This window comes from Marmota marmota, unplaced genomic scaffold (genome assembly GCF_001458135.2).
Source record: "Marmota marmota marmota unplaced genomic scaffold, marMar, whole genome shotgun sequence".
In the NCBI taxonomy this organism is placed as follows: Eukaryota; Metazoa; Chordata; class Mammalia; order Rodentia; family Sciuridae; genus Marmota; species Marmota marmota.
Window position 1 is genome coordinate 10,363,591 of NW_026000170.1, and position 24,379 is coordinate 10,387,969.

The following is a 24,379-nucleotide window of genomic DNA, read 5'->3' on the forward strand; positions in this document are numbered from 1 at the left end:
GAGGAGAGGGTCGTAGGGAGAAGTTGCGCCTCTCACCAGGGTCAAGATGTGGGCGTAGAGTTTGAGAGCAGTGAGGATCATACAGAGGATGAAACAAATGTGACACGTGATGGGACCTCAGTCGGAGTACTCTTCAGGTTCTCCAGCTGGAGTGCATCCTTGTTTCGGCTGGCTGAATCCCTGTTCATTAGCTTTGTTATTTATACTAAATTTTGAGACTTTTTGACCCCCCCCCCCTTTCAATCCTTATCAGTTACCACCAGATTTCTCAGTGACATCATTCAATCTGGGGGTTAAAACATCTAGTCTGGTGGTCTCCACCATGATCTTCTCGCCTTTCCCTCTTATCAGGCGAGGAAAGCCTGCCAGAGGCTTCACTCTGTTTATCAGGGAAAGATAAAGACTTGTTTATGTCGGAGAGCTATACTGGAGGGCTCTGTTAGGCATGCCTGGTGAGACTGCAGGTTTCAAACTAAAGTTTTTACAATGAAATTGGTTAGGCTCAGGCCTAAGGCCATCCTCACACTCTCCCATCATTTTTTTTTCTTTTGATTCATGTGACTAGAAGGTCCAGAAGTTAATTCTGGTTTCTTTCTTTCTTTTTTTTTTTTTTATTAAATTCATGACAATAGTGGAATGCATTACACTCATTATTACCCATTCACAGCACAATTTTTCGTAACTCTGTATATAAAGTATGTTCACGCCAAATTATGCCATTATACATGTACTCTTTTTTTTTTAATGGGAGGAAGATTGTTTCTAGATAGGGAAGAGGGGTGGGAGGGAAAGGGAGGGGGGAAGGGGATTAGCAAAGATGGAGGAATGTGATGGTCATCATTATACAAAATACATGTATGAAGATTTGAATTTGGTGTCAACATACTTTATATATACAAACAGATATATGAAAAATTGTGGCATATATGTGTATTGAGAATTGTAATACAAAAAAAGTACATCTCCCATCATTTTGAGGTCAATATTGTTCTCTGAGCTCTGGGTGCATCCCTTAAGCTTGTTCTATTCTCTTCCACAGTACCTTTCTTGTGAGATGTATCTTCCACTTGGGTCTTCAGTTTGGTGGTTAGAATTGCCATCTCTCCAATTTCCCCTTTTTATTTACTCCTTCTTTCTAAGTGCTTAAGATCACAATATCATGATTACAGTGCTTTTTGAAATTCTTAACATGAATTTCTAAACTTTCATTGGTATCTTGCAGTAATTGTTCCCATTGATTTCTCTCTCTGAACTATGGTGTCTTTTCATAGCTCCAGGAATTTTTATGCTTACTCATCATTTTTTATTGATTTTATTTTTTAAATACATGACAGTGGAATGCATCACAATTCTTATTACATATATAGAACAATTTTTTATACCTCTGTTTGTATATAAGTATGTTCACACCTATTCATGTCTTCATACATGTACTTTGGATAATGATGTCTATCACATTCCACAGCCCTTGCTAATCTCCTGCCCCCACCCTTTCCCTCCCACCCCTCTGCCCTATCTAGAATTCATCTAATCCTCCCATGCTCTCCCTCCTTACCCCACTATGAGTCAGCATCTTTATATCAGAGAACATTCGGCATTTGTTTTTTGTGGGGACTGGCTAACATCACTTAGCATTATCTTCTCCAACGCCATCCATTTACCTACAAATGCCATGATTTTATTCTCTTTTATTGCTGAGTAAAATTCCACTGTGTATATGCCACATATTTTTATCCATTCATCCACTGAAGGGCATCTAGGTTGGCTCCACAGTTTAGCTATTGTGAATTGTGCTGCTATAAACATTGATGTGGCTGTGTCCCTGTAGTATGCTGATTTTAAGTCCTTTGGGTATAGTCTGAGGAGAGGGATAGCTGAGTCAAATGGTGGTTCCATTTCCAGATTTCCAAGGAATCTCCATACTGCTTTCCATAATGGCTGCACCAATTTGTAGTCCCACCAGCAATGTATGAGTGTACCTTTCCCCCCACATCCTCGCAAGCACTTATTGTTGTTTGTATACATAATAACTGCCATTCTGACTGGAGTGAGATGGTATCTTAGAGTGGTTTTAATTTGCATTTCTCTAATTGCTAGTGATGATGAACATTTTTTCATATATTTGTTGATTGATTGAATATCCCCTTCTGAGAAGTGTCTGTTCATGTCCTTGGCCCATTTATTGATTGAGTTATTTGGGGTTTTTTGGTGTTTAGCTTTTTGAGTTCTTTATATACCCTAGAGATTAGTGCTCTGTCTGATGTGTGAGGGGTAAAAATTTGCTCCCAGGATGTTGGCTCTCTATTCACCTCACAGATTGTTTCTTTTGCTGGGAAGAAACTTTTTAGTTTGAATCTATCCCATTTAATGATTCTTGGTTCTAATTCTTGCGCTATAGGAGTCTTATTAAGGATGTTGGGGCCTAATCCCACATGATGGAGATTGGGGCCTACTTTTCTTCTACTTTTTTTCTAGACACAGGGTCTCTGGTTGTATTCCTAAGTCCTTGATCCATTTTGAGTTAAGTTTTGTGCATGGTGGGAGATAGGGGTTTAATTTCATTTTGTTGCATATGGATTTCTAGTTTTCCCAGCACCATTTGTTGAAGAGGCTATCTTTTCTCCAATGCATGTTTTTGGTACCTTTGTCTAATACAAGATAATTGTAATTTTGTGAGTTAGTTTCTGTGTCCTCTATTTTGTACCATTGGTCTACCAGTCTATTTGGTGCCAATACCATGCTGTTTTGTTACTGTTGCTCTATAGTATAATTTAAGATCTGGTATAGTGATGCCACCTGCTTCACTCTTCCTGCTAAGGATTGATTTAGCTATTCTGAGTCTCTTATTTTTCCAGATGAATTTCATGATTGCTTTTTCTATTCCTATGAGGAATGCCATTGGGATTTTGATCGGAATGCATTAAATCTGTATAGTGCTTTTGGTAGTATGGTCATTTTGATAATCTTAATTCTGCCTATCCAAGAGCAAGGTCATAAAGGCTATCTACCCTAAGCCCCAGGCCAACATCATTCTAAATGGAGAAAAATTGAAGGCATTCCCTCTAAAAACTGGAACAAGAGAGGGATGCCATCTTTCACCACTTCTATTTAACATAATCCTTGAAACACTGGCCAGAGCAATTAGAGAGATGAAAGAAATTAAATTAAAGGGATACATATAGGAAAAGAAGAACTCAAATTAGCACTATTTGCTGATATGATTCTATACTTAGAAGACCCAAAAAACTCCACCAGAAAACTTCTAAAACTAGTAAACGAATTCAGCAAAGTAGCTGGATATAAAATCAACACCTTATAAATCAAAATCATTTCTGTATATCAGCGACAAATCCTCTGAGAAGGAAGTAAGGAAAACTATCCCATTTACAATAACCTCAAAAAAATAAATAAATAAAATACTTGGGAACCAACTTAATGAAAGAGATGAAAAATCTATACAATGAAAACTACAGAACCCTAAAGAAAGAAATCAAAGAAGACCTTGCTCATCATTTTAAATGTAGAACTGTGCTTACTGATGTAATGGTTCATTTAATTTGCAGCCTAGATCCGTCAGGATCCCTGACAAAATCCTTTACATTTTGACAAAGGGAGAAGAAATTTTACTTCATTTTAAATCCATGAGTCTAGGGAAGACAGCCACCAGTCTGTAGGGAATAGTGGACATATGGATAAACGGAAAGGCCCCACAATATGGTTCATCCAACAGTGAGCCTCAAGAGTAGCCTGTTCTTTTCTTGTAGCATCCTGCTCTACTGGCCACCAGCATTCCTCACTAGGGAGTACTTCTGAGCAGAAGCCATGTCTGTGATCTTGTAATCAATCTTTCTCTACTTTACTTTCTACAGGATTGCCCGGATGATCCGTCAGGAAAGAGGCAATGCCCTGCTTGTGGGAGTAGGAGGCACAGGAAAGCAGTCTCTTACAAGACTTGCAGCTCATATATGTGGTTACAAATGTTTGCAGATCGAACTTAGCCGTGGATATAACTATGATACTTTTCATGATGACCTGAGGAGGTTGTACAAATTGGCTGGTGTAGAGGACAAAAATATGGTTTTTCTTTTCACAGACACCCAGGTACATATTTAAACAGCTCACTTGTAAAATCAGGAAGTATATGAGTGTTACAATACAGCATATACTTTGCATAGTTTGTAGGATGAAGTTCAAGGATTATTGTCTCTGAAAGCAGATTATCTGCACTGTATAAAAGGCTTTTATAATATATTTTTATTTATCTTTCCAAGTTTTGTTTGTAAACTCTAAATAATTGTGATAAAAGGTTAAAGAGAAACTTTTTGTGTTTTTTATGTTTTTATTAGTACATTACAGTTATACATAATAGTGGGGTTGAGAGAAAGTTTTAACTATTCTTTGATGAAAAGGACAAAGATAGCAGACGGTAAGTAAAATCAGATTAACTCTAAAATTAAAATAAGATTACATTTACATCTAAAATAGCCAACCTAACTGATCTTAAATTCTATAGTAAATGCTATACTTGGGTGTTTTAACTTTAGGGAAAATAAGCCTTCTAGAAAATATAATAGATTTAACGTATAACTATTTTAAACTTCTTTGTAATTTTTAAAACATTGTGACAAGGATTGAGTGCAAACACACAATAGAGAAAATATTTTCACCATCTACATGAAATGAGTTTATATCTTAGTATAAAAATACAAACAAAAAAGAAGAAATATAAAATAGAAGAAATATAAAAATGTAATAGAATGTGAATTAAAAGTTCCTAAAAACCTAGTCAGCCTAACCAATAACTAAAGAAATGTAAATAAATAAAAATGCCATGAGCTTAGCATACTAAAGGCTCTGGATTGGATCCCTAGCACCACGAAAATAAATAAATAACACTTGCTTGACATGTGTGAGGCCCTGGGTTCAATCTCCATCACCACATAAACAGAAAATAAATGTGAAAGCATTAATGTGAAAATGCTTATAATGTGTTGTTATATCACCATATAAGCTCTTCAGTTTTATATAAACAGATATGCCATGTGTGCAACTAGAAATGTCTGGATCATGGGATTATGAGTGATTTTATTTTTCTTAGTTTTGCTATTTATAGTTTCTAATTATTCAAAAATTAAAATATTTCTTAATTTTTAGTATTGCTTTTAAAAATCAAGGAAGTTATATAAAAAGATTCTAAGTATTAAATCTCCAAAGATAAAGTCATATTGTCTTGCTCAACTCCAAACAAAAGCTATATTATACTCTGTTGAAAACCCCAATCTCAAATGTTCTACAGTAATGAAGAGTAGACACAGCTATAACTAAATCACATGTATACATGTGTGTATACAGGTGTATATACATATGTACATATGCAAAAGTATAAATGTGAGAAGAAATTGAGAGAAACAAATGTTTAAAATAGTTTAACTTGAATTAAGTAAAATATAAATGCTTTTTAAGAAACAAAGCAATAAGGAAAAAGGAATCAGTATACTTGCTAGAATTTTAGGATTAGAATATACTTGTTAGAATTTTAGGATTCTATCTAGTTTTTAGAACCATTTTCTCTTAAAGATAAAATTAACTTATGTGAATTTTAGAATAAATGTTTGCTTTATAATTTACAGGTAGTAACTGTAAAATGAATTATAACAATCATTCTGCTTTCTTCTACAGATTGTAGTGGAGGAATTCCTAGAAGATATAAATAACATCCTGAATTCGGGTGAAGTGCCTAATCTATTTGAAAAGGATGAACTGGAGCAGGTGTTAGCAGCCACCAGGCCAAAAGCAAAAGAAGTTGGAATTTCCGAGGGGAACAGAGATGAAGTAGGACATGCCAGAATAGTTCCATGGCTTTCTAAACATAAAGTTGTCTTAAACTTTAATTTAACAATCTCTAAGTCCCCTTAACGGATCCATGAATGAAATTTCTTCAGTATAATTAGCTCTCTTTGTAACTCTGCATTTTATTTTCTATGTCTAAAGTGTGAGTTCATCAGTCTTCCAGAAAAGTGATGGAAGTAGAAAGTAAAAACCCTCCGGCCCTACGGAGATCATAGACTTGTCCAAACTGGACAGTTTCCCTTATTCTCCGTTAAGTCCAAGTTTATTTCTCACCCCTGCAGTGTCCTTCCTGAGAAGGGCTAGTGGGAGGTTCTAGTACTTTTGATCCCCTTGTGTATCAGAATGTTATGCACAAGTGAAACAGAAATGTGTTTTCTCTCACTCTCTCAGGAACTACCATTCATCTCCATTTCTCCAATACTGTGATTTCATTTATCTACCCCAATCTTTTTCTTTCTTCTTGGGTCTTCATCTTTTTGGCTATTCTTTCTCCTCAAATATACCAATGAGGATAACCTAAATAACATCCAGAACCCTAGTTGAAATGAAGTCTGCAAAATGTCATTTTTAATCTTTCCAACTGTAAGTCATTCGTTCAATCCAGAAATATCTGTTGGACAACTTCTCTAGTTGGAATGGATGTTCAACACAGTAATTCACATATCTACTGTGCTAGCATTTTTATTTAATAATGCATTAGCCTCAGATGGATTAGCCAACACTTACTTTCATCCTTATTTTAAATTGAAAAACATTGTTGCTTTTGTCAGGTGTTTCAGTACTTTATCAGCAGAGTTCGTCAAAAACTGCACATTGTTCTCTGCATGAGCCCAGTTGGAGAGGCGTTTCGGTCCCGATGCCGGATGTTCCCATCTCTTGTGAACTGCTGCACAATTGACTGGTTTGTCCAGGTTGGTGACTCAGTAGGACAGCTCTTTAAGAAGAGATTTTAGAGAAGTAATGTGTTGAAAATAACTCACAGTACTTGAATTAACTTTAAAAGTTATTCATACAAGGGATAACAATGACAATCAGCCAAAGACAAAACAGAACTTATGAAGAAAGAGGAGATCTTGAATTTAGCAGTACAGAAGTTATCAGTGATCTTGATGAGCTATTTCAATGGATGATGGGGGAGAGGGTTCAAAAGAGAAGGGGAGAGGAATCAGAGACAGTGATAATAGGCAACAACTTCAACTTCAAGAAGTTTTGTCGAAATGAAAGCAGAGAAATGAGGGTGAGAGAGGGGCTTATGAGATCAAGAATAAAGTCTTTTTGAATGAGAAATATAAGCAGCATGTGTGTGTGATGAAGGTGAAAACGTTCTAGAAAAACAGAAATATATTGATGATGTTGTATACAACACTAAATGTGTGGAACCAATATCCTTTAGTAAATAACTGAATCATCAATTAAGAGGCTGACTTGGGCAGAAAGCATAAACAGCTTTCCCTGAGTAATAGGACAAGGGGTACAGACCCAGGTGGCAGAAGACACAGGGGTAAAGGCTCACTGAATTTGTTTGCCTTATTTCTTTTTCTTTTCTTTTTTTGATGAGGGAAAACAAAGTCATAAATTGAGGATAAAGAAGAAAAAGGAAGTGAGCAGTCAAAGGAAGTTAAGTAGGATATGAAATACTCACTTAAGAGAGCACAAAACCAAAGTGTTAGACAATGTGGAAGAAATTTTGGGCTGCATTAAGGAGTTAGTTGTAAATTTTAAGTGCGGTACATCAAACATGACTGTGTTTTCTTTTGTTTTGTTTTCTTTTGTTTTGCTTTGTTTCTCTAGTCAGCTACACCTGCTCAGTTGCAGGCATGGAATAACAGAGAGTTGTGTTTTACTAGGGTTCAGGCAAGCTCAAGAAATAAGAAAAAAGCAAAGGAGTTAAGATGTGTGCAGGATCATGACTACAATGATGGTCCTGACACCACAACTGTATAATAAATAGAGTGAGGTAATGAGGTCCTCATAACAGATGATTCTGTTTATGGAATTCTAAAACTATACAGACATTCATTCATTCAAGAAATATCTGTTGGACAACTTCTGTATGTCTGGCACTGTCCTAGGAACATATTAGTCAGCAAATGCAGATTTGGGCCCCTCTCTAATGAACAGAGAGAGCCATTTCAGTTTACTGAGCACCAGAAACATGTATAAGAGATAACTTGGTGAAAGGAGGGACTAGACAAGGAAAAATTCCAGAGAAATTGTTTTCTCACTTGTTACTCTGCATGTTGTTGAAATGCCCAACAGATTTTCCAGATTGCTTCTTTATTTACAGTGGCCCAGAGAAGCACTTCTTTCTGTGTCAAAGACGTTTTTCTCAACTGTTGACACTGGAAATGACAAACTGAAAGAAAAGCTTTCCCTCATGTGTGTCAATGTTCACTTGAGTGTCTCCCAAACAGCAGACCGCTATTACACTGAGCTCCGCCGGCGGTACTACACGACGCCCACTTCCTACCTAGAGCTCATCAATCTCTACCTGACTATGTTGACTGAGAAAAAGAAGCAGTTAATTTCAGTATGTTTCAGTCCATTAATTTTGTGGGGGGTTTTTTGCTCAAACTGAAAACTTTGGGAATGAGAGGATGATCTGTGTACCTGCCTAGAGCCCTTTTCATCCAGTCCTATGACCTTGACAACCTGAAATGTGACCAAAAAAGGGTCCTGTGCTCTCAGTCCAAGGGCTCCCTATTCCTGGATATTTATATTTTCCTTCTATCATTTACATAAGTATCCTTGACTCAATAGAATGACAGGGACATAGTAATAGCATTAAAGTTAAGCAGAGATCTGGTCATCTCTGCAGTATTTAATATGGAGGGAAACTTTATTTTAAGCAATCAAGATAAGGTTTTAATTGTCTAACATGTGCCAAGGACTTGAGTGTCTGACAAACTACATGTAACTTTTTCTGTTGAGCATGTTATACAATTTCTTTAAGGTTTAGTAGGAAATAAGTTTTAAAATATCTAAATATCCCTCTTGAATTTCTCTGGAATTTAAATAAGATATTGTTCATGAAGTTCTTAGAGTATGATCAAAGATATATGAGGTGTTCAAAAAATAGAGGCTGACATTAGCAACATCATCTGACCATTAACATGGTCTAAAATATTCAATGTTTAAACACAGTAAAAATGGAAGCATTTCCCAATAGATATTTAAAATGTTTTTCAAATGATTTTTACGTCATAAAATAAATGTATGCTCTTGTAAAATAACTTGACAGGTATTTTTGAAAACTGTCTATTTGAACCAATCTTTCTGATTCATTTTCAAAAAAATGGTTCTTCCCAGGTGTCTCCTCTACCACATCCTACTCTTTTGGTACAAGTCAAAATTTTTCACTCCTGGGGAATAAGATTCAGATATAGAAACTAGAGTTAGGTGTCCAGGACCTTGTTTCCCTGGGGTCTCAACCCTGCTGAGAGTAAACAAACTCCCAGGCCTCTGGGGATCCCTGCCTGAACTTATACCTCATTCATTCAACATGCTACCATGAGGAATGAAGATAATGCAGTGTGATCACTGCCCTCAGTGAGTCACAGTCCAGTGATGTGATGTCCCACAGCTGTAACCAGGGGACATGTATCCACACACATTGTGGAAAATGGCATGGCCATTTCCTAGAGTTCTGTTACCTGAAGACTTTGCAAATTGCAAAAATTTTACAACTTGAAGTATTACAAACTGATGTACTAATTCTGTAGCTATAAAATTAATTTATGAGTAACAGAGGCCAGTAAAACCTGTAATTTATAATGCTCATTATAATAGAAATTTTTGTTGTCATTTAGGCAAGAGATCGGGTGAAGAATGGTCTCACGAAGCTACTACAAACAAATATACTGGTAGATAATATGAAATTAGAACTTTCAGCTCTAGAACCTGTGCTTTTGAAAAAATCACAGGATGTTGAAACCCTGATGGAAAAATTGGCAGTGGATCAAGAAAGTGCTGATCAGGTATGATATATTACCTGATAATGTAGGTGAGGTAATATATCATTTATATGGAGTGACCCATGAGCAGATTATTTTATTATATATCAGTCAAATATTAGGTGTCGTTTAAATAAATAGTTTTGGCAATACTATTTTTTTCTAGAAATTTAGCAATGTTTTTAAGCTATAAACAATCTCTCTTTACCAAATCAGCCTAGTTCTGTCCCAGAGAATTGGTTGTAGTTCACTGAGTGGGGCAGAGAGAGTTCTGAGAAAAATACCACCAACATATATAAGGCAACTCTCCTAGAAGTAACTACTTATTATATAAAAATTTGATCTCTTTAATTCTGTCAATGTGGTACATGATGAACACAGAACATCAAATGCAATCTAGTTAATTCCTTTTCATCTTTAATCTAATCCAAAGGGTAAATACAGCTTATTAATTGACTTTGTTTTAAAGCTCTGAAATTCAACAGGGCTTGGTGGCACATGCCTGAAATCCCAGAGACTCAGGAAGGTAAGACAGAAGGATCATAAGTTTGAGGACAGCCTGGGAAACTTAGGGAGATCTTGTCTCAAAACTAAGGGGAAAAAAAAAGATCTAGGGATATAGATCAGTGGTAAAGCACCCCTAAATTCAATCCACAGAAGCAAAATAAATAAACAAAAAATAAAATATTGGAATTCAAATGCAGATTGGATATCCTTTATCCCAAGTGGTTGGGGCCAGAAACAGTTTGAATTTTGGATTTTTCCATATTTTGGTATATTTACATATATATAATGAGATATGGGGATGGGACCCAAGTATAATCACAAAATTCATCTGTGTTTTATATACCCCTTATAGCACATAATTTTATATAATCTTTTATTGTGCCTACATTTTGCTTGTGGTCTATCAGATGAGGTCAGTTGTGGAATTTTCCACTTGTGGCATCATATTGGTGCTCAAACGTTTCAGATTTTGGATTTTTTGATTAGGGATGCTCAATGTGTAATGAGACCACCTAAGCAGTCACATTTCAATGGTTAGGTCCGTAACATTGTGCGAGAAGATGAAGCAATAGCAAAAGTGAAAGCTCAAGAAACCCAAGCAATAGCTGATGATGCTCAGAGAGACCTCGAAGAAGCATTGCCTGCACTTGACGCTGCCAATAGAGCACTGGATTCCTTAGATAAAGCAGATATAGCTGAAATCAGGGTTTTTACAAAGCCCCCAGATATGGTCATGACTGTAATGGAAGCAATCTCCATTCTCTTGAATGCCAAGTGAGTAATACAAAAGCTTGAATTATTAGATTATCTGGTGATATTTCTTTACTATTTTTCTCCATTTTCATATTTTTATATATGTATGTTGATTCTTTTCTCTAACCTCTCATTAATTTGATTGGCCATTCAACAAATTGATTCACCAATTTTTCCAACATTTATTTTGTACTATATTATAGAAGTTAAAATGATGGGTTTTTTCATTATAAGATGCAGACAATTTAATGGAGAGATACAAGCTGATCTTTTGGGAGATGATGCACACAGTTTGTGCCTGTAAAGAGAGCTCAGGCACTTATTATACTTGTGAAATAGGGTTGAGGCTGAGTAAAAAGGCAGTGATCACATCATGAAAAATCTTGTATGATACACCAAGCAATCCAAATTTCATCTTAAAGATGTGGTTTTCAAATTTTCTTCAGTAATAAAATCCTTTTTTCAATACAAATTATGTTATAAGAAACCTTTCTATGTAAAACGAGCAAAGCACCAGAAATACCCCTTAACCACCAGGCCTCCCTACAGACCCTCAGGTTGGCACAATGGTAGGTCTCAGGGATCTCTGAGAGAGTCCCCATATGCAGAGGGAACTGAGAACCATTGAACATTTTTTACCTAATCAGATTTTCACAGTATAAAGACCAATATGGCAAAAGTTCTAAAGGGCAAGGTTGACCAAGAGACCTAAGTCCCAGGCATTATTTTTTATTATTTAAAAGAGATTTTAAGGGTTGCAACTAGGCAAAGGAGATGAAGTGTGAATTCCACTCTATTATTTTATAGTTCTTTCTCTACCAAATCTGAGTTTTATGGGGTGATGCATGGAACTACCAACTTCTGGGATTACAATACTGAGATTAAAACTACCGATCTGTTGGGATGATATTGTAATGTTCTCAGAGGAATACATCTCTTTTGTTCATATATTACTTGATTATAATTTTGTTAATTTGTTATCTCTGTGTTTTAGGCCTGATTGGCCCACAGCAAAGCAACTTCTTGGCGAATCTAACTTTCTAAGAAGGCTTTTAGAATATGATAAGGAAAACATAAAGCCTCAAATAATAGCAAAGCTTCAAAAGTATATTAATAATCCTGATTTTCTTCCTGAAAAAGTAGAGAAAGTATCCAAAGCATGTAAATCCATGTGCATGTGGGTAAGAGCGATGGATTTGTACTTTCGAGTAGTCAAGGAAGTGGAACCAAAGAGACAAAAACTCCGTGCTGCCCAGGTATGTTATCCATATTATGATGTTTTGGAGTCTTAAAGGCCATCATCATCAATCATCCAAGCTCTCTGTATAGTGCCACTTTGATGCTAGGCAATATAGATAGTGACAACACTTGAAAAACCAGCTTTTATTTCAAACAATAGCTGGCAGGGTTTTTTTTTTAATATATTTTTTAAGTTTTCTCTAAAGTCATCCTTCTTTTAGCATTAAAGAAAAATAAGTCCTTAGTATAATTCATCTGAAAAAAAGAGAAATTATGTTTATGATATTTTTGAGGTTCCTCTATCATCTGATGATCTACATTTCTATTTGCTAAATATCCCCACACCTGATGTGTTATCTGAGATTTTAGAACCAGCTTAATTCACAATCATGTGTGAGGTCCTTAGTCTTCCCAAGAACAAAGAATGATCATTTAGAGGAGCAGATTACCAAAATAATGGTGAATAGAGAGCAGGAATAAGCAAAAATTTTCTATGAAAATCCAGATATTTGAGAATTGAATTGGAGCAAACTATGTTATATGCATTTATGAATATGTCAAAATTAATGTATTCATAAGTTATATTGTTACATATAACTATAATGAACTAATAGGAACTTTTTTAAAAGATCAAAATAGTAAATATTTCAATTTGTGGGCTAAATATTTCAATTTTATTGTGGACTACATGATCTCTGTACAAGAACTCAACTCTGTTGTTGCCCAGAGAAACAGCCATTAGCAATACATAAACAATAAGAATGGCTATGTTCCAATATAACTTTATTTATGGACAACAGAATTCCAATTTTATATAATATCACATGTAAAAAATACTTTGTGTTTATTTCTAATTATTATAAAATGTAATAATCATTCATAGTTCATAGGCTGTACAAAAGCAAGCATCAGGGCTGGGGATGTGGCTCAAGCGGTAGCGCGCTCGCCTGGCATGCGTGCGGCCCGGGTTCGATCCTCAGCACCACATACAAAGAAAGATGTTGTGTCCGCCGAAAACTAAAAAATAAATATTAAAAAAAAATTCTCTCTGTCAAAAAAAATATTTAAAGAAAAAAAAAAGCAAGCATCAATGGAGAGGTGGCCTGCAGGCCATAAGTTCACTACCCCCTGACACAGAGAACTAGTAAGGAAAAATTAGTTTTCATTATTCTAAGAATATTTATTTTATCATTTAAAATTAATATCCATTGTAGTAATTTATTCATCTCATATGCTTGGCACAGCTGTTTCTCTATTCCTTTTATGACTTATTTTGTTGGACTTTTTGTTTGGTCTAGATTGGTTCTGCTCTTGTATTTTACTCAGTAAATGTTTTAATTTTGTACAATATATCAAAATATTTACAAACATGAAAAAGGGAACATAAAAAAATCTTTATTATATAAATGGGCAAATTCAGCCTTCTTTGTGGGTCTATTTGTAAATATTTGCTTGATTTTTACTAGGCTGAACTTGATGTTACAATAGCTACCCTAAAAGAAAAGCAAGCATTATTAAGACAAGTGGAGGATCAAATACGAGCCTTACAAGATGAATATGACAAAGGTGTGAATGAAAAAGAAAGTTTGGGTAAGTAACTCATAAAATTTGCTTTGTTATAGATGTCTGATTTTTAAAAGTTTGAAAATTTTCAGGCAATCTGATATTGGCTTTTATTCAACATGTAGAATACATTTAGACGTCTTTCATTAGCTTCCTAGTATAAAATGAGAAAAACTACATATATTGTATGTATTCAACATCTTATATCTGAACATAGCTTCTTGGAGTATATTGCATTAAAACTCAGAGCAACAGATAAATTTTATCTACAAAAAAAATGCTACAAGGCACTGAGAACACACAAATATTATAGGGCAAAGAGAAAGCCATCTTCAGTTAGAGTAGTGTAGCATTAAAAAGAGCTCTTGAAATGGAAAAATTAAACTTTGACTTGGTTCTGAAATGGGAAATAATATTGAATTGGTGTGATACTTCTTAGCAATATATTGCTATAATTAGCTAAATAATGCTAATTATGCTACAAACAAAAGCAAGTATATAAACTTTTAATAGTTTACTAAAATATTGAATAATCTAAGGTTCTTAATATTTTCTAGCAAAGAATATGGCCCTGACAAAAGCCCGCCTGTTACGTGCTGGAAAGCTGACAGCTGCGTTAGGAGATGAACAGGTTCGATGGGAAGAAAGCATAGAGAAATTTCAGGAGGAGATATCGAACATCATTGGGAACGTGTTTATAGCAGCGGCTTGTGTGGCTTATTATGGGGCTTTCACAGCCCAGTTCAGGCAATCAGTGAGTAAACCTCCTGTCTGTAAAGAGCGGTGAGAAGCAGCTGAAACTGGGTGGGTACAGAGAAGCGTTCATTTTTCTGAGGTCAGATGGAGGCTCTCTACTATGGAGTTCACCAGAGTGGAAATGTACATGTCTCACAGGATCGATCCCTTTTTCCCATTGGTCCACCCTTAGGCTTTCTTAACATGTTTCTTCCTTTCCTTCTCCAGTCTTAGAAAGTTCTTTACCACTTATGCAACATAAGAACCTGGGGGAAGTGAATGAGATAGTAAGTCCCTAAACTTTTTTGTCAGAACTAGCATGTAAAATCAACCAGGATACAATGTCCTGCTCCGGACGACTGGGAAATGGGAGGGAGCAGGATTAATTTGAGGTTTCGTGGGCTTTCATCTTTTTTTTTTTTTTCATTCCTCCTTTAAGCTATTCGTTTCCTTTTTCATATAAAGCTTAGATTATTTTTACCCAAATTAAAATTTAATAATTAATAAGCCATGGAGCTATGATTCAAACCAGTTGGCAAAAAAAAAAAAAGAAAAGAAAATTTTTTTAGCTGTGCATGGTGGCACACGACTGTAAATCTCAGTGGCTCAGGAGGCTAAGTCAGGAGGATCATGAGTTCAAAGCCAGCCTCAGTAACTTAGCAAGGCACTAAGCAACTCAATGAGACCCTGTCTCTAAATAAAATACAAAATAGGGCTGGGGATGTGGCTCAGTGGTTGAATGTCCCTGAGTTCAATACCTGGTATGAAAATAAAATTTTTTCTTAATCATAAGTAGGTACAGAATTTTATTGAATATTTTCCATTGTCTATGTGGTATGTCAATGTGATAACTTACATAATTGATTTTTCAATGTTAAACAATTCTTTAATGCCATATGATATTTATCTTATGATATTTGTTCATGGTCACTTTGGATCACTTGCTAATATTTAACATTCTTGTATCTCTGCCCATAAGCAAGATTGATCATTCTCTCCTTATCTGACTTTGTAAAATATTATGAAATATTTTTATATTTATAATATTAAAGGTTATTATATTTTCCTTTAATATGCTTTTGGTTTTTGTTTTGGTACCAGGAATTGAACCCAGGGGTACTTAGCCAATAAGCCGCATTCCCAGGTGGGCTTTCATCTTTATGAAAAACTTATTATTTATCAGGGAATAAAATTCCCATCTACATGCACTTTTTAGGAAAAAAATATTGGGAAAGATTTTATAGTTATTTTTATGAAATACTTCCAGTTGCACCCACAATCATTATGACAACCCTGAACTTCTCTACATGCTTCCATATTTTCTCAAGAGAGGCAATACAACCCTGGTTGAAAATTACTGTTAACAACCCAGTAATTTACATGTGAGAAAACTGAGGTCCAAACAGAGGGAGTAAAATACCAAGAGCATAGTTAATTATTTAGTTCTAGCACCAGGTCTCCTGATTTTTAGTCCATTTTGGGGGGAGGGGAGTGTCCCATCCTGTTTCCAAGATGTCTATAGAGACTGGTAGGGCCTACCTGTTCCAGCCACTGCATGGTAGACAGCTTTTCATTACTGTAACCAAAGTATCCATGAAAGAACAACTTAGAGGAGAAAAGTTTATTTTGGACTCACAGTTTCAGAGGTTTAGTTCTTGATCAGCCAGCTCCATTGCTCTGTGTCTAAGGTGAGGCAAAACATTATGGCAGAAAGGCATGGTGGAGGAAAGTTACTCAGCTCATGGCAGCCAGGAAGAAGAGAGAGAACATAGGGAGCCAGGGACAGAATACAATCCCCAAGGCTCACCCCCAGGTAACCCTATTTCCTCCACCCATGCCTCATTTGCCTACAAGTACCACCTAGTAATCCATTCAAATTATTAAGCCATCAAATAGATCCACTGATTAGGTTACAGTTCTTGTAATCTAATCATTTCACCTCTAAACATTGCCAAAATAGATACCATATTTCCAGTACATGAGTTACTGGGGGGACACTTCATATCTAAACCATAACATATTAGTTTCCTCTGCCCTTCATATTTTGTGTGTGTCCTAGTTTACTGAGTATTCCTGATTATACATGTAAATTTTCCTCCCTTTTCAGCTTATAGAGTGTTGGATCCAGGACTGCCAGTCTCTGGACATCCCAATTGATCCTTCCTTCAGTCTCATTAACATACTTGGAGATCCCTATGAAATACGGCAATGGAACGCTGATGGGCTGCCACGTGACATGATATCAACAGAAAATGGCATTTTGGTTACTCATGGGAGACGGTGGCCTTTGATGATTGATCCCCAAGATCAGGTATGTAACAAATGCTTGAGATTAAAAAGTAGCCAGTTAGCTCTGTTTAATATTGATCTATCTATTAAAAATTATAAAAGTAGACTTTAACATATTTATAAGATCATGGAAATTTAGACCTGGAGGAGAGTTTGGAGCTCTTTCAGTGTGGGTTCCTCATCTTATGGACATAGAAAGTAAGGGATGTGGGTAAGTGTTCTCTATCTTGATTTTAACTGGTTAAGTTTAGGGGATTGGCCATTAGTTTTTTGTTTTCTATGGGAATAGAAATTGACAGAAACTCATTCCATGAAGGTCTGCAAGGTCTAAGGAATCAAAATGAATTCAAGGAATGATAGGATTTAGAGCAAGTCTGACCAGAATTTTTATAGTCCCATTATCTGTGTTCCTAAATCCACAGATCAGATTATACTAATCAGGGTTCAGAAAAGGGAGCCATTGTAAAAGCAAGAAAGAAACTTGAATACTAAGATAAGTATGGGCTTTTTTCTGGATGGCTCTTTTCTGAATTTGTTTTAATTTGGGCTTGATAGGTGTTTTTATTGGGGAAAGGAGTTTTTTTTTTCTTTTTAAAATGTTTTCAATGTTTCTAGATTGAAAAAAAAATTCTAAACTTTATTCTACAACTTTCACTTTCTAGTCATGTATCCTACTCTAAAGCAAATGCTCTGCTCTGTGCGTTCTCATACAGGCAAACCGTTGGATAAGAAACAAGGAAAACAAAAGTGGTTTAAAGATCATTAAGCTTACAGATAGTAATTTCTTACGAATTCTTGAAAATTCCATCCGACTTGGCTTACCTGTCTTACTGGAAGAGGTTTGCTTTTCACATTTCTCATGTTAGTTCTAACTTTTAGATTATAGGCCACATCCACATCATGATAAAGACACCAGTCAACTTTCTTTTCAAATTGTCAAACCAGTTGCTTTGTTCCTTAAATGATACTTTTTCTAGGAGGAAGAATCAGTTGGTTGAATGAATTTTCTGCTTCAGTCATTGTTTTGGAGTTAAGAGGGATAGCCTCTGTTTTCTGACACTGCTCATTCTTAGACTTCATTGTGTACCTTAAAGGTCAGAAAAATTCAAAGTAGCAGTGCCCCCAGGAACCACTGTCTACATACACAAATGATGTAAAGTCATAAGACATGCTAGTATGTGTGAACATTATTTTCTATGTAGGATTCACGTCAGAATTAGATTAAGTTATGAGTGTTAAGAATAACTATTGTTTAAAAGTGGGAATTGTTGAGTCTATATGTTCCATTTCTTCAGATATCACTCGGAGAACAGATGTTTTTCACATTGTTCACTCAATCAATAAACATTTGAGAACAAACGGCAAATAATGTAGATGTGGTTTCTGTCCTCGATTACTTAGAATCTAGTTGAGGATAGGTAGAAAACAGATAAAAAGTAGATGAGATAGAAAATAAGAGAGTGGGGGAGGAAGAGAACTTGTAATAAGGGCTTTGAAGGAATAAGCAGAGTGTGGACATAGCCAGTAAGAAGAGGCATTGGGAGCCTGTTTTCTATGGGAATAGAAATTGACAGAAACTCATTCCATGAAGGTCTGCAAGGTCTAAGGAATCAAAATGAATTCAAGGAATGATAGGATTTAGAGCAAGTCTGACCAGAATTTTTATAGTCCCATTATCTGTGTTGAGACTTAAGGTCTAACCTCTGTGATGAGCTCAACTATGTGAGGAGCTCAGTGAGAAGGGCTTCCCGGGAAAGGGATCAGCAAATAAAAAGCCATAGGCACAAAGAGATGGCTAATGGCTGTGTATTATCCTTAATTTATCATTCCATTTTTATAAGAGGAGAATTAGTAAGCAAACACATGGGCTGTGAGCCATTTAGCTGTATGAAAAAGTATCTCTGATCAGCAGAAAATCAGAAAATTCAGGAAACAGAACTACCTGGGGCAACTTGGCTGCAACCTTTGCATGGTGACTAGCAATAATAATATGTAATCATTCACTAACTAATTCACTATTTCACTAATTAACATGTGCACTCCTTTCCAGACTTGGTTCTCAGTGTTTTAACTTACTAATCCTCCCTGCAAACTTATGAAGTAGTTGCTATTATTATCCCATGTTACCAGTGAGGACACTGAGACATTAAAAAGGTCAAACTGTGCTGCCTTGCCACCTAGAAAATTCATAGCAAGTTACAATACTCCCCACTCAAGCCATAAAGAGCACAAGGGGCCTTGTTGTAGCCAAGCTTTGGCATTTAGCAACACAGAAAACGTTTTGTAATGGATTCCAGATCCTCCTTCAAACTCAGAAGTCACAGAAGAGAGTGAGGTGTCTGACAAACTTTGGCACAGTTACCTTAGTCCAAGCTGAATTCTGGAACCCAGGTTTAGTTTGTGACTCAAGAGGTCTTGAGAGACTTTTCTCACTCATGGCAGTTGACAGAAGTCCTTCTATAATGTTCTGCCCCTAGAAAGGAGAGTATTTTAACTACAAATATAATGAACACTCTAAGGAGTTAGGCCCCTTCAGGAACAGGACACTCTAACTGGACCTTCCCTCTCTCTGGGTCTTGGGGTCATTAGCATTATATATCTAGCTGATTTCTACATTTGTTAGGGCGGTGTTTGCAAACTTGGTCTCCATCCATTCATGGGTATGAAAGAAATTTAGTTTATCTCGATCACCAGTTATTAATAAAATAGAACAGAATATTTATAACAAAATTTTATCATGGATAAGAATAAGTAAGAGTTAATGTGTGTAGTTTCATGTCACAATGTGAAATGATTTGTTACTGTGGATTATGGGGAGGAGGCCAACACCTCACTAAGGGGTCCTTCTTTCTGCTTGTGGAGGTTATAAACTATTGGAGAAAAATTAAAGTCTAGAATAATTAATGAGTAACAAAAGACACAGTCAGAAAAAAATAGTTTTAAAGGAAGTTTGGAGCACCTGATAGGCCCAGCCCACACAGAAGCTGGAGCTTAACAATTAGAAAATGACCCCTGTGGTTATTTAAGGGGATACATCAAAGGCAGAGATAAGGTTTCAGGTTTTAGGAATAGAGTCTTGCTTCATGATGTCTTGCAATCAACAGGTTGATTGGCATCTTGTTAGGTCATACCCATCTCAGAGAGGTTGTGTGGCTGGCTGGCTGTAGTAGGTCACCCCATTTCTAGTGCTGTGTGGAACCTTTGGCAGAGCTGGGTGAGAGTTCACGTGTATTGGCGCCATCTTATAGCAGGGTGCCACTGTAAGTTCTCAGATAGCAGATTTTCCCACTCAATAGCCTTCCATGCCAATCTGGTCCACACATAGTTCACAGATGGCTCTTGACAATGAATTATAGTCAAATTTTAAAAACCATAGGACCCCACCTGACATAAAAGTGACCCTGTAGGGTCCATGGGAAATTCTTGCATGCCTTAGTTCTAACCAACCATCATAATTGCTTTGAGGGATAAACAATATTGTGGCTAATAAGTGAATCAAAGCTTAATCGAGAGTCTATGGCAGTATGAGGTAGGGGTGCATTATGTAGAATAAGGTTTATTCAAAGTAAACTTGAAACCTATGGAATTTTGACAAGTTGATGCCATCCATTGTAACTGCTTGCTTTTTGCATTGTTTTATTTCCATTTTGAAGCTCAAAGAAACCTTGGATCCATCTCTAGAACCTATTCTTTTGAAACAAACTTTCATCAGTGGTGGACGAGTACTCATTCGCCTTGGAGACTCAGATATTGATTATGACAGAAACTTCAGGTTCTATATGACAACCAAGATGCCAAATCCTCACTATCTGCCTGAGGTATGGACCTCTAGTCTGAAATTATCACCCTAACTGGAATTATTGTGTGCAGTGAGTCTCTAAAGTTTGGTGGGTTTCTATCTTTTGGGAGGAAAACTAATAACCCTCTTTTTTTTCTCCCTCTTCCCTCTCCATTGCCCCCTTTCCATCCATGTCTCTCCTTTGGTTTCACTTCTGAGTTCTGATTCTAACTCCAGTCACTCTTCTCCTCTCCATCTAGTTGGGAATCAAGCCCCTGCCCACTGGGTCCCAGATGCACAGCATTGTGCTTTCTCCAACTCCCTTCTGGTCCACAGCTGCTCCTCATAAACTGTGGTCACCATTCCTTCTAATCATTCTCCTCTCTCCTTCAGCAAAGACTATTTATGTCCCTATTATCCCTTGTTATTTGTGGCTGATAAATGAACCAGAGCTCAATTAAAAGTCCATGGCAGTGGCTGGCAGGGTTGGTGGGGATTCAGTGTTTAAGTGTGAAAGCCCATAGCATACACCCCCAAATAAAGTGGTGGTCTGCTTGAAAACTCTCGTAATAGAGTAGAGATGAGAATTTAATCAACTCTGAGATGGAGATAAAGACTACCTCAAATGTTTTAGATGGCTTTTTTTCTGCTGTAACCAAAAGACCTGGCAAGAATAAATTTAGAAAATAAAATTAGAGAATCGTGAGCCAGATGTCCAGTGTCTGTACTTAGAGATAAAAAGGGGAGGAACAGCTTCTTGTAATCTTCCTGATGCTTGTAGACTCTCAGGGATACTATGTGAGCCCTACTTCCATACATCCCTGAGCCACACAGCAAGCAGGAGAACCCCTATTCTAGAGCTCTAGAACCGAAGGCATTTGCAAAAGAAATGAAGGCAAGTGGGACTCCACATTTCCCCTCCCACATGTGCTCTGCCTGTCCACCTTACCCCAGGTGCCCTGAGTGCTACCCAGGTATGGGCACATTTTCACATTCTTCGGGTCTTCATAAGGAAAGGCCTTTACATCAGGACCCCCCCCCCAAATATTCTTGAACATACCATTCCAAATAGTGTCATTTTTTTATCTTGTTTATTGAATTTTCTCATAGACTTGTGTCTTCACTAGATGTGGTCATGTTGAATGAAATTGACACACTTTTAATGTGGAGAAGGATCATTAAAAGGCTACATCAGAGATCTCCTTGTCATCCTTGAGGAGATTAATTATACAACCACTACCAAGGCTCATTTCCCAAGTTCCATTTCAGAGCTTAGAAAAATGACCAGAGTGTTAACTTGCACTCTTTGATTTCTCATTCGTTTAACTTTTGAGAGGGAGTGCTGCACACAAGACCCAACCCATCTCAGGATCCTCAATTTAATCAACTCTGAGATGGAGATAAAGACTACCTCAAATGTTTTAGATGACTTTTTTTTCTGCTGTAACCGAAAGACCTGGCAAGAATAAATTTAGAAAAGGAAAAGTTTATTTGGGGGCTCATGGTTTGAGATGTCTCAGTCTATAGAAAGTCAACTCCATTGCTCTGGGCCCAAAGTGTGGCAGAACTTCATGGCAGAAGAGTGTGGTGGAAGAAAGCAGCTCAGGATATGATACCAGGAAGCAGAGAGAGAGAGCCCCTCTCAACAAGGACAAAATATATATGCCAAAGGCACACACGCCATGACCTACCTCCTCCACTCATACCCTACCTGCCTATAGTTACCACTTAGTTAATCCCTACCAAGAGATTAATGCACTGATTAGTTTAAGACTCCCATAACTCAATCATTTCACCTCTGAACTTTCTTACATTATTTCACACATGAGCTTTTTGGAACACCTCATATTAAACCATAACCATGAAGGATTTATATTTTATGTTAACTGCATGGCTTATTGTATTTATTGGTTTTTGCTATTGATTTGTTCAAGTGATGTAAGAATATTATGATAGCATTAATAACAATTTTCCATAAAAACATTGAGATAAAATATGTAGTGCTTGGTTTAACAAATACACTATAAATTAATTACTATAATTAAATTATTTTACCTCATTTAGTCCTCACAACTCCCCTATGAATTGTTACTACTATTATATCAGTTTTTAAATATCAGGAACTAAAAGCTTAACACAGATAATGACTTGTCCAACATCAGACATTCACCCAAGTGTTCAGCTAGAATTAGAACTGAAGCTGTTGATTTTAAAATTTGCTTCTAACCCTTTTCTAACTCATCACGTAGACTTCTGTAACTGTGAGGTTTGCGGAACAAAAATGTTACTCACACCGGTGAGGAAAATCAGAATTTTGAAAGCCATGTTATGCTTGAGTGTGTAGGGGTGTGCCTGTGTGAACAATCAGAGTTGAGACACATTCACCATTATTTATTAATAATGATAAAGCAAGCACTTCTTGTTTTACTAGTCTTGCATTTAAACATTTTTATGTACTCCATACTTCTTTTCCAGGTGTGTATTAAAGTTACCATCATCAATTTCACTGTAACCAAATCAGGTCTGGAGGATCAGTTGTTAAGGTAAAAAAGGAGTGTGGGAATCAGGGATGTCATGAGTTTCCTAATGTTTTTGTTTTAGAAATTTTAACGAAGAAAAAATTTTAACGTAAAAAAATCACACATGACTAAATCAAAAAGATAAAATTATATGGCCAAGTTCTTCATCACAATTGCTTACAGTCACCAATCTTGTCATATCTTCTCAAGATCATTCCTACCCATTGTTTAGGCAAGGCTGGCAGCCCAGCCTGCCTCTTTTTCTCACTAGGATCTCCAATCTTGACAAGTGAATGAATTCAGTTGTTCCATTGTTTCTAAACACTCACTGCTCCAAATCTGTGAAAAAGTTAGCACTCCAAATTTTCTCATTTCCCTAGTCTCTTAATATTTTCCTACTTAATTGTTTCTACATTTGTCCACTTCACAAAAAATAAATATCCCTTCCTCAGTATATTCTGTATGTGATTAAATTCCCATATCCCAAAAATGGGGTTATGAATTATTAATCTTTGGAATTAGCCAAGATATTCAGAAGGCAAAATTTTAAAAATATTTATTAAAATAATAATGTTAATGTTTATTTAAACTAAGTATATCTGTATAAATATGCCATAATATACTTACATGTATATACACACACACACACACACACACACAGATATATACATATATATGGTCATACTGCACTTACTAACAAGGATACAACCTTGAGAGATATGTCATTAGGCAATTTTATTGTGAAAAAATAAAGTATAGTTACACAAATACAGCTACAATACTAGGCAACTTAATCTTATGGGACTCTGTTATATATGAAGTTCATTGTAGACCAAATGTTACAGCACACTGCATGACTGCGTTTAACACACACACACACACACACATATGAATATGTGAATATGTGCATGTGTTCATTAACTCTAAAGGAAAATAAAATTTGGAACCATTTTCAAAACTATATATAATTTGGCTGGGCATGGTGGTACATGCCTATAATCCCAGAGACTCAGGAGGCTAAGGCAGGAAGATTGCAAGTTCAAAGCCAGCCTTAGCAATTTAGCGAGACCCTAGGCAACTCAGCGAGACCTCATCTCAAAATTTAATTTTTTTTTAAGGTCTGGGGAATGTGGCTTAGTGGTTAAGTGCCTCTGGGTTCAATTCCCAGTACCAAAAAAAAAAAAAAAAAAAAA

The 24,379-nt window shown here is 36.3% G+C and overlaps 1 protein-coding gene and 1 long non-coding RNA gene across 22 annotated transcripts in view; one reads left to right on the forward strand and one right to left on the reverse strand.

Annotated features, from left to right (window-relative positions):
* Window positions 1-24,379, forward strand: part of Dnah6 (dynein axonemal heavy chain 6) — a 284,182-nt gene that overhangs the window by 186,697 nt on the left and 73,106 nt on the right. For 19 of the 21 annotated variants that reach the window (XR_007342085.1, XR_007342086.1, XR_007342087.1 and 16 more), the window contains 13 exons: window positions 3,870-4,101; window positions 5,680-5,832; window positions 6,621-6,761; window positions 8,138-8,380; window positions 9,660-9,827; window positions 10,849-11,084; window positions 12,058-12,319; window positions 13,769-13,892; window positions 14,423-14,619; window positions 16,708-16,911; window positions 17,603-17,728; window positions 20,543-20,707; window positions 23,143-23,210. Coding sequence is in view for 18 of the 21 variants with exons in the window: in XM_015499875.2 (XP_015355361.1) it covers window positions 3,870-4,101; window positions 5,680-5,832; window positions 6,621-6,761; window positions 8,138-8,380; window positions 9,660-9,827; window positions 10,849-11,084; window positions 12,058-12,319; window positions 13,769-13,892; window positions 14,423-14,619; window positions 16,708-16,911; window positions 17,603-17,728; window positions 20,543-20,707; window positions 23,143-23,210 (2,319 nt within the window). In the remaining 3 variants the exon portion in view is untranslated. The remainder of the gene's footprint in view (window positions 1-3,869; window positions 4,102-5,679; window positions 5,833-6,620; window positions 6,762-8,137; window positions 8,381-9,659; window positions 9,828-10,848; window positions 11,085-12,057; window positions 12,320-13,768; window positions 13,893-14,422; window positions 14,620-16,707; window positions 16,912-17,602; window positions 17,729-20,542; window positions 20,708-23,142; window positions 23,211-24,379) is intronic. The other 2 variants (XM_048787438.1, XM_048787444.1) reach the window with 2 other exon arrangements.
* On the reverse strand, window positions 6,650-19,655 carry LOC125611845. The gene is made up of 3 exons (XR_007342088.1): window positions 19,252-19,655; window positions 17,712-17,862; window positions 6,650-6,784 (listed from the first exon to the last, which is right to left on the reverse strand). It is a non-coding gene; the product is annotated as an uncharacterized LOC125611845 (long non-coding RNA).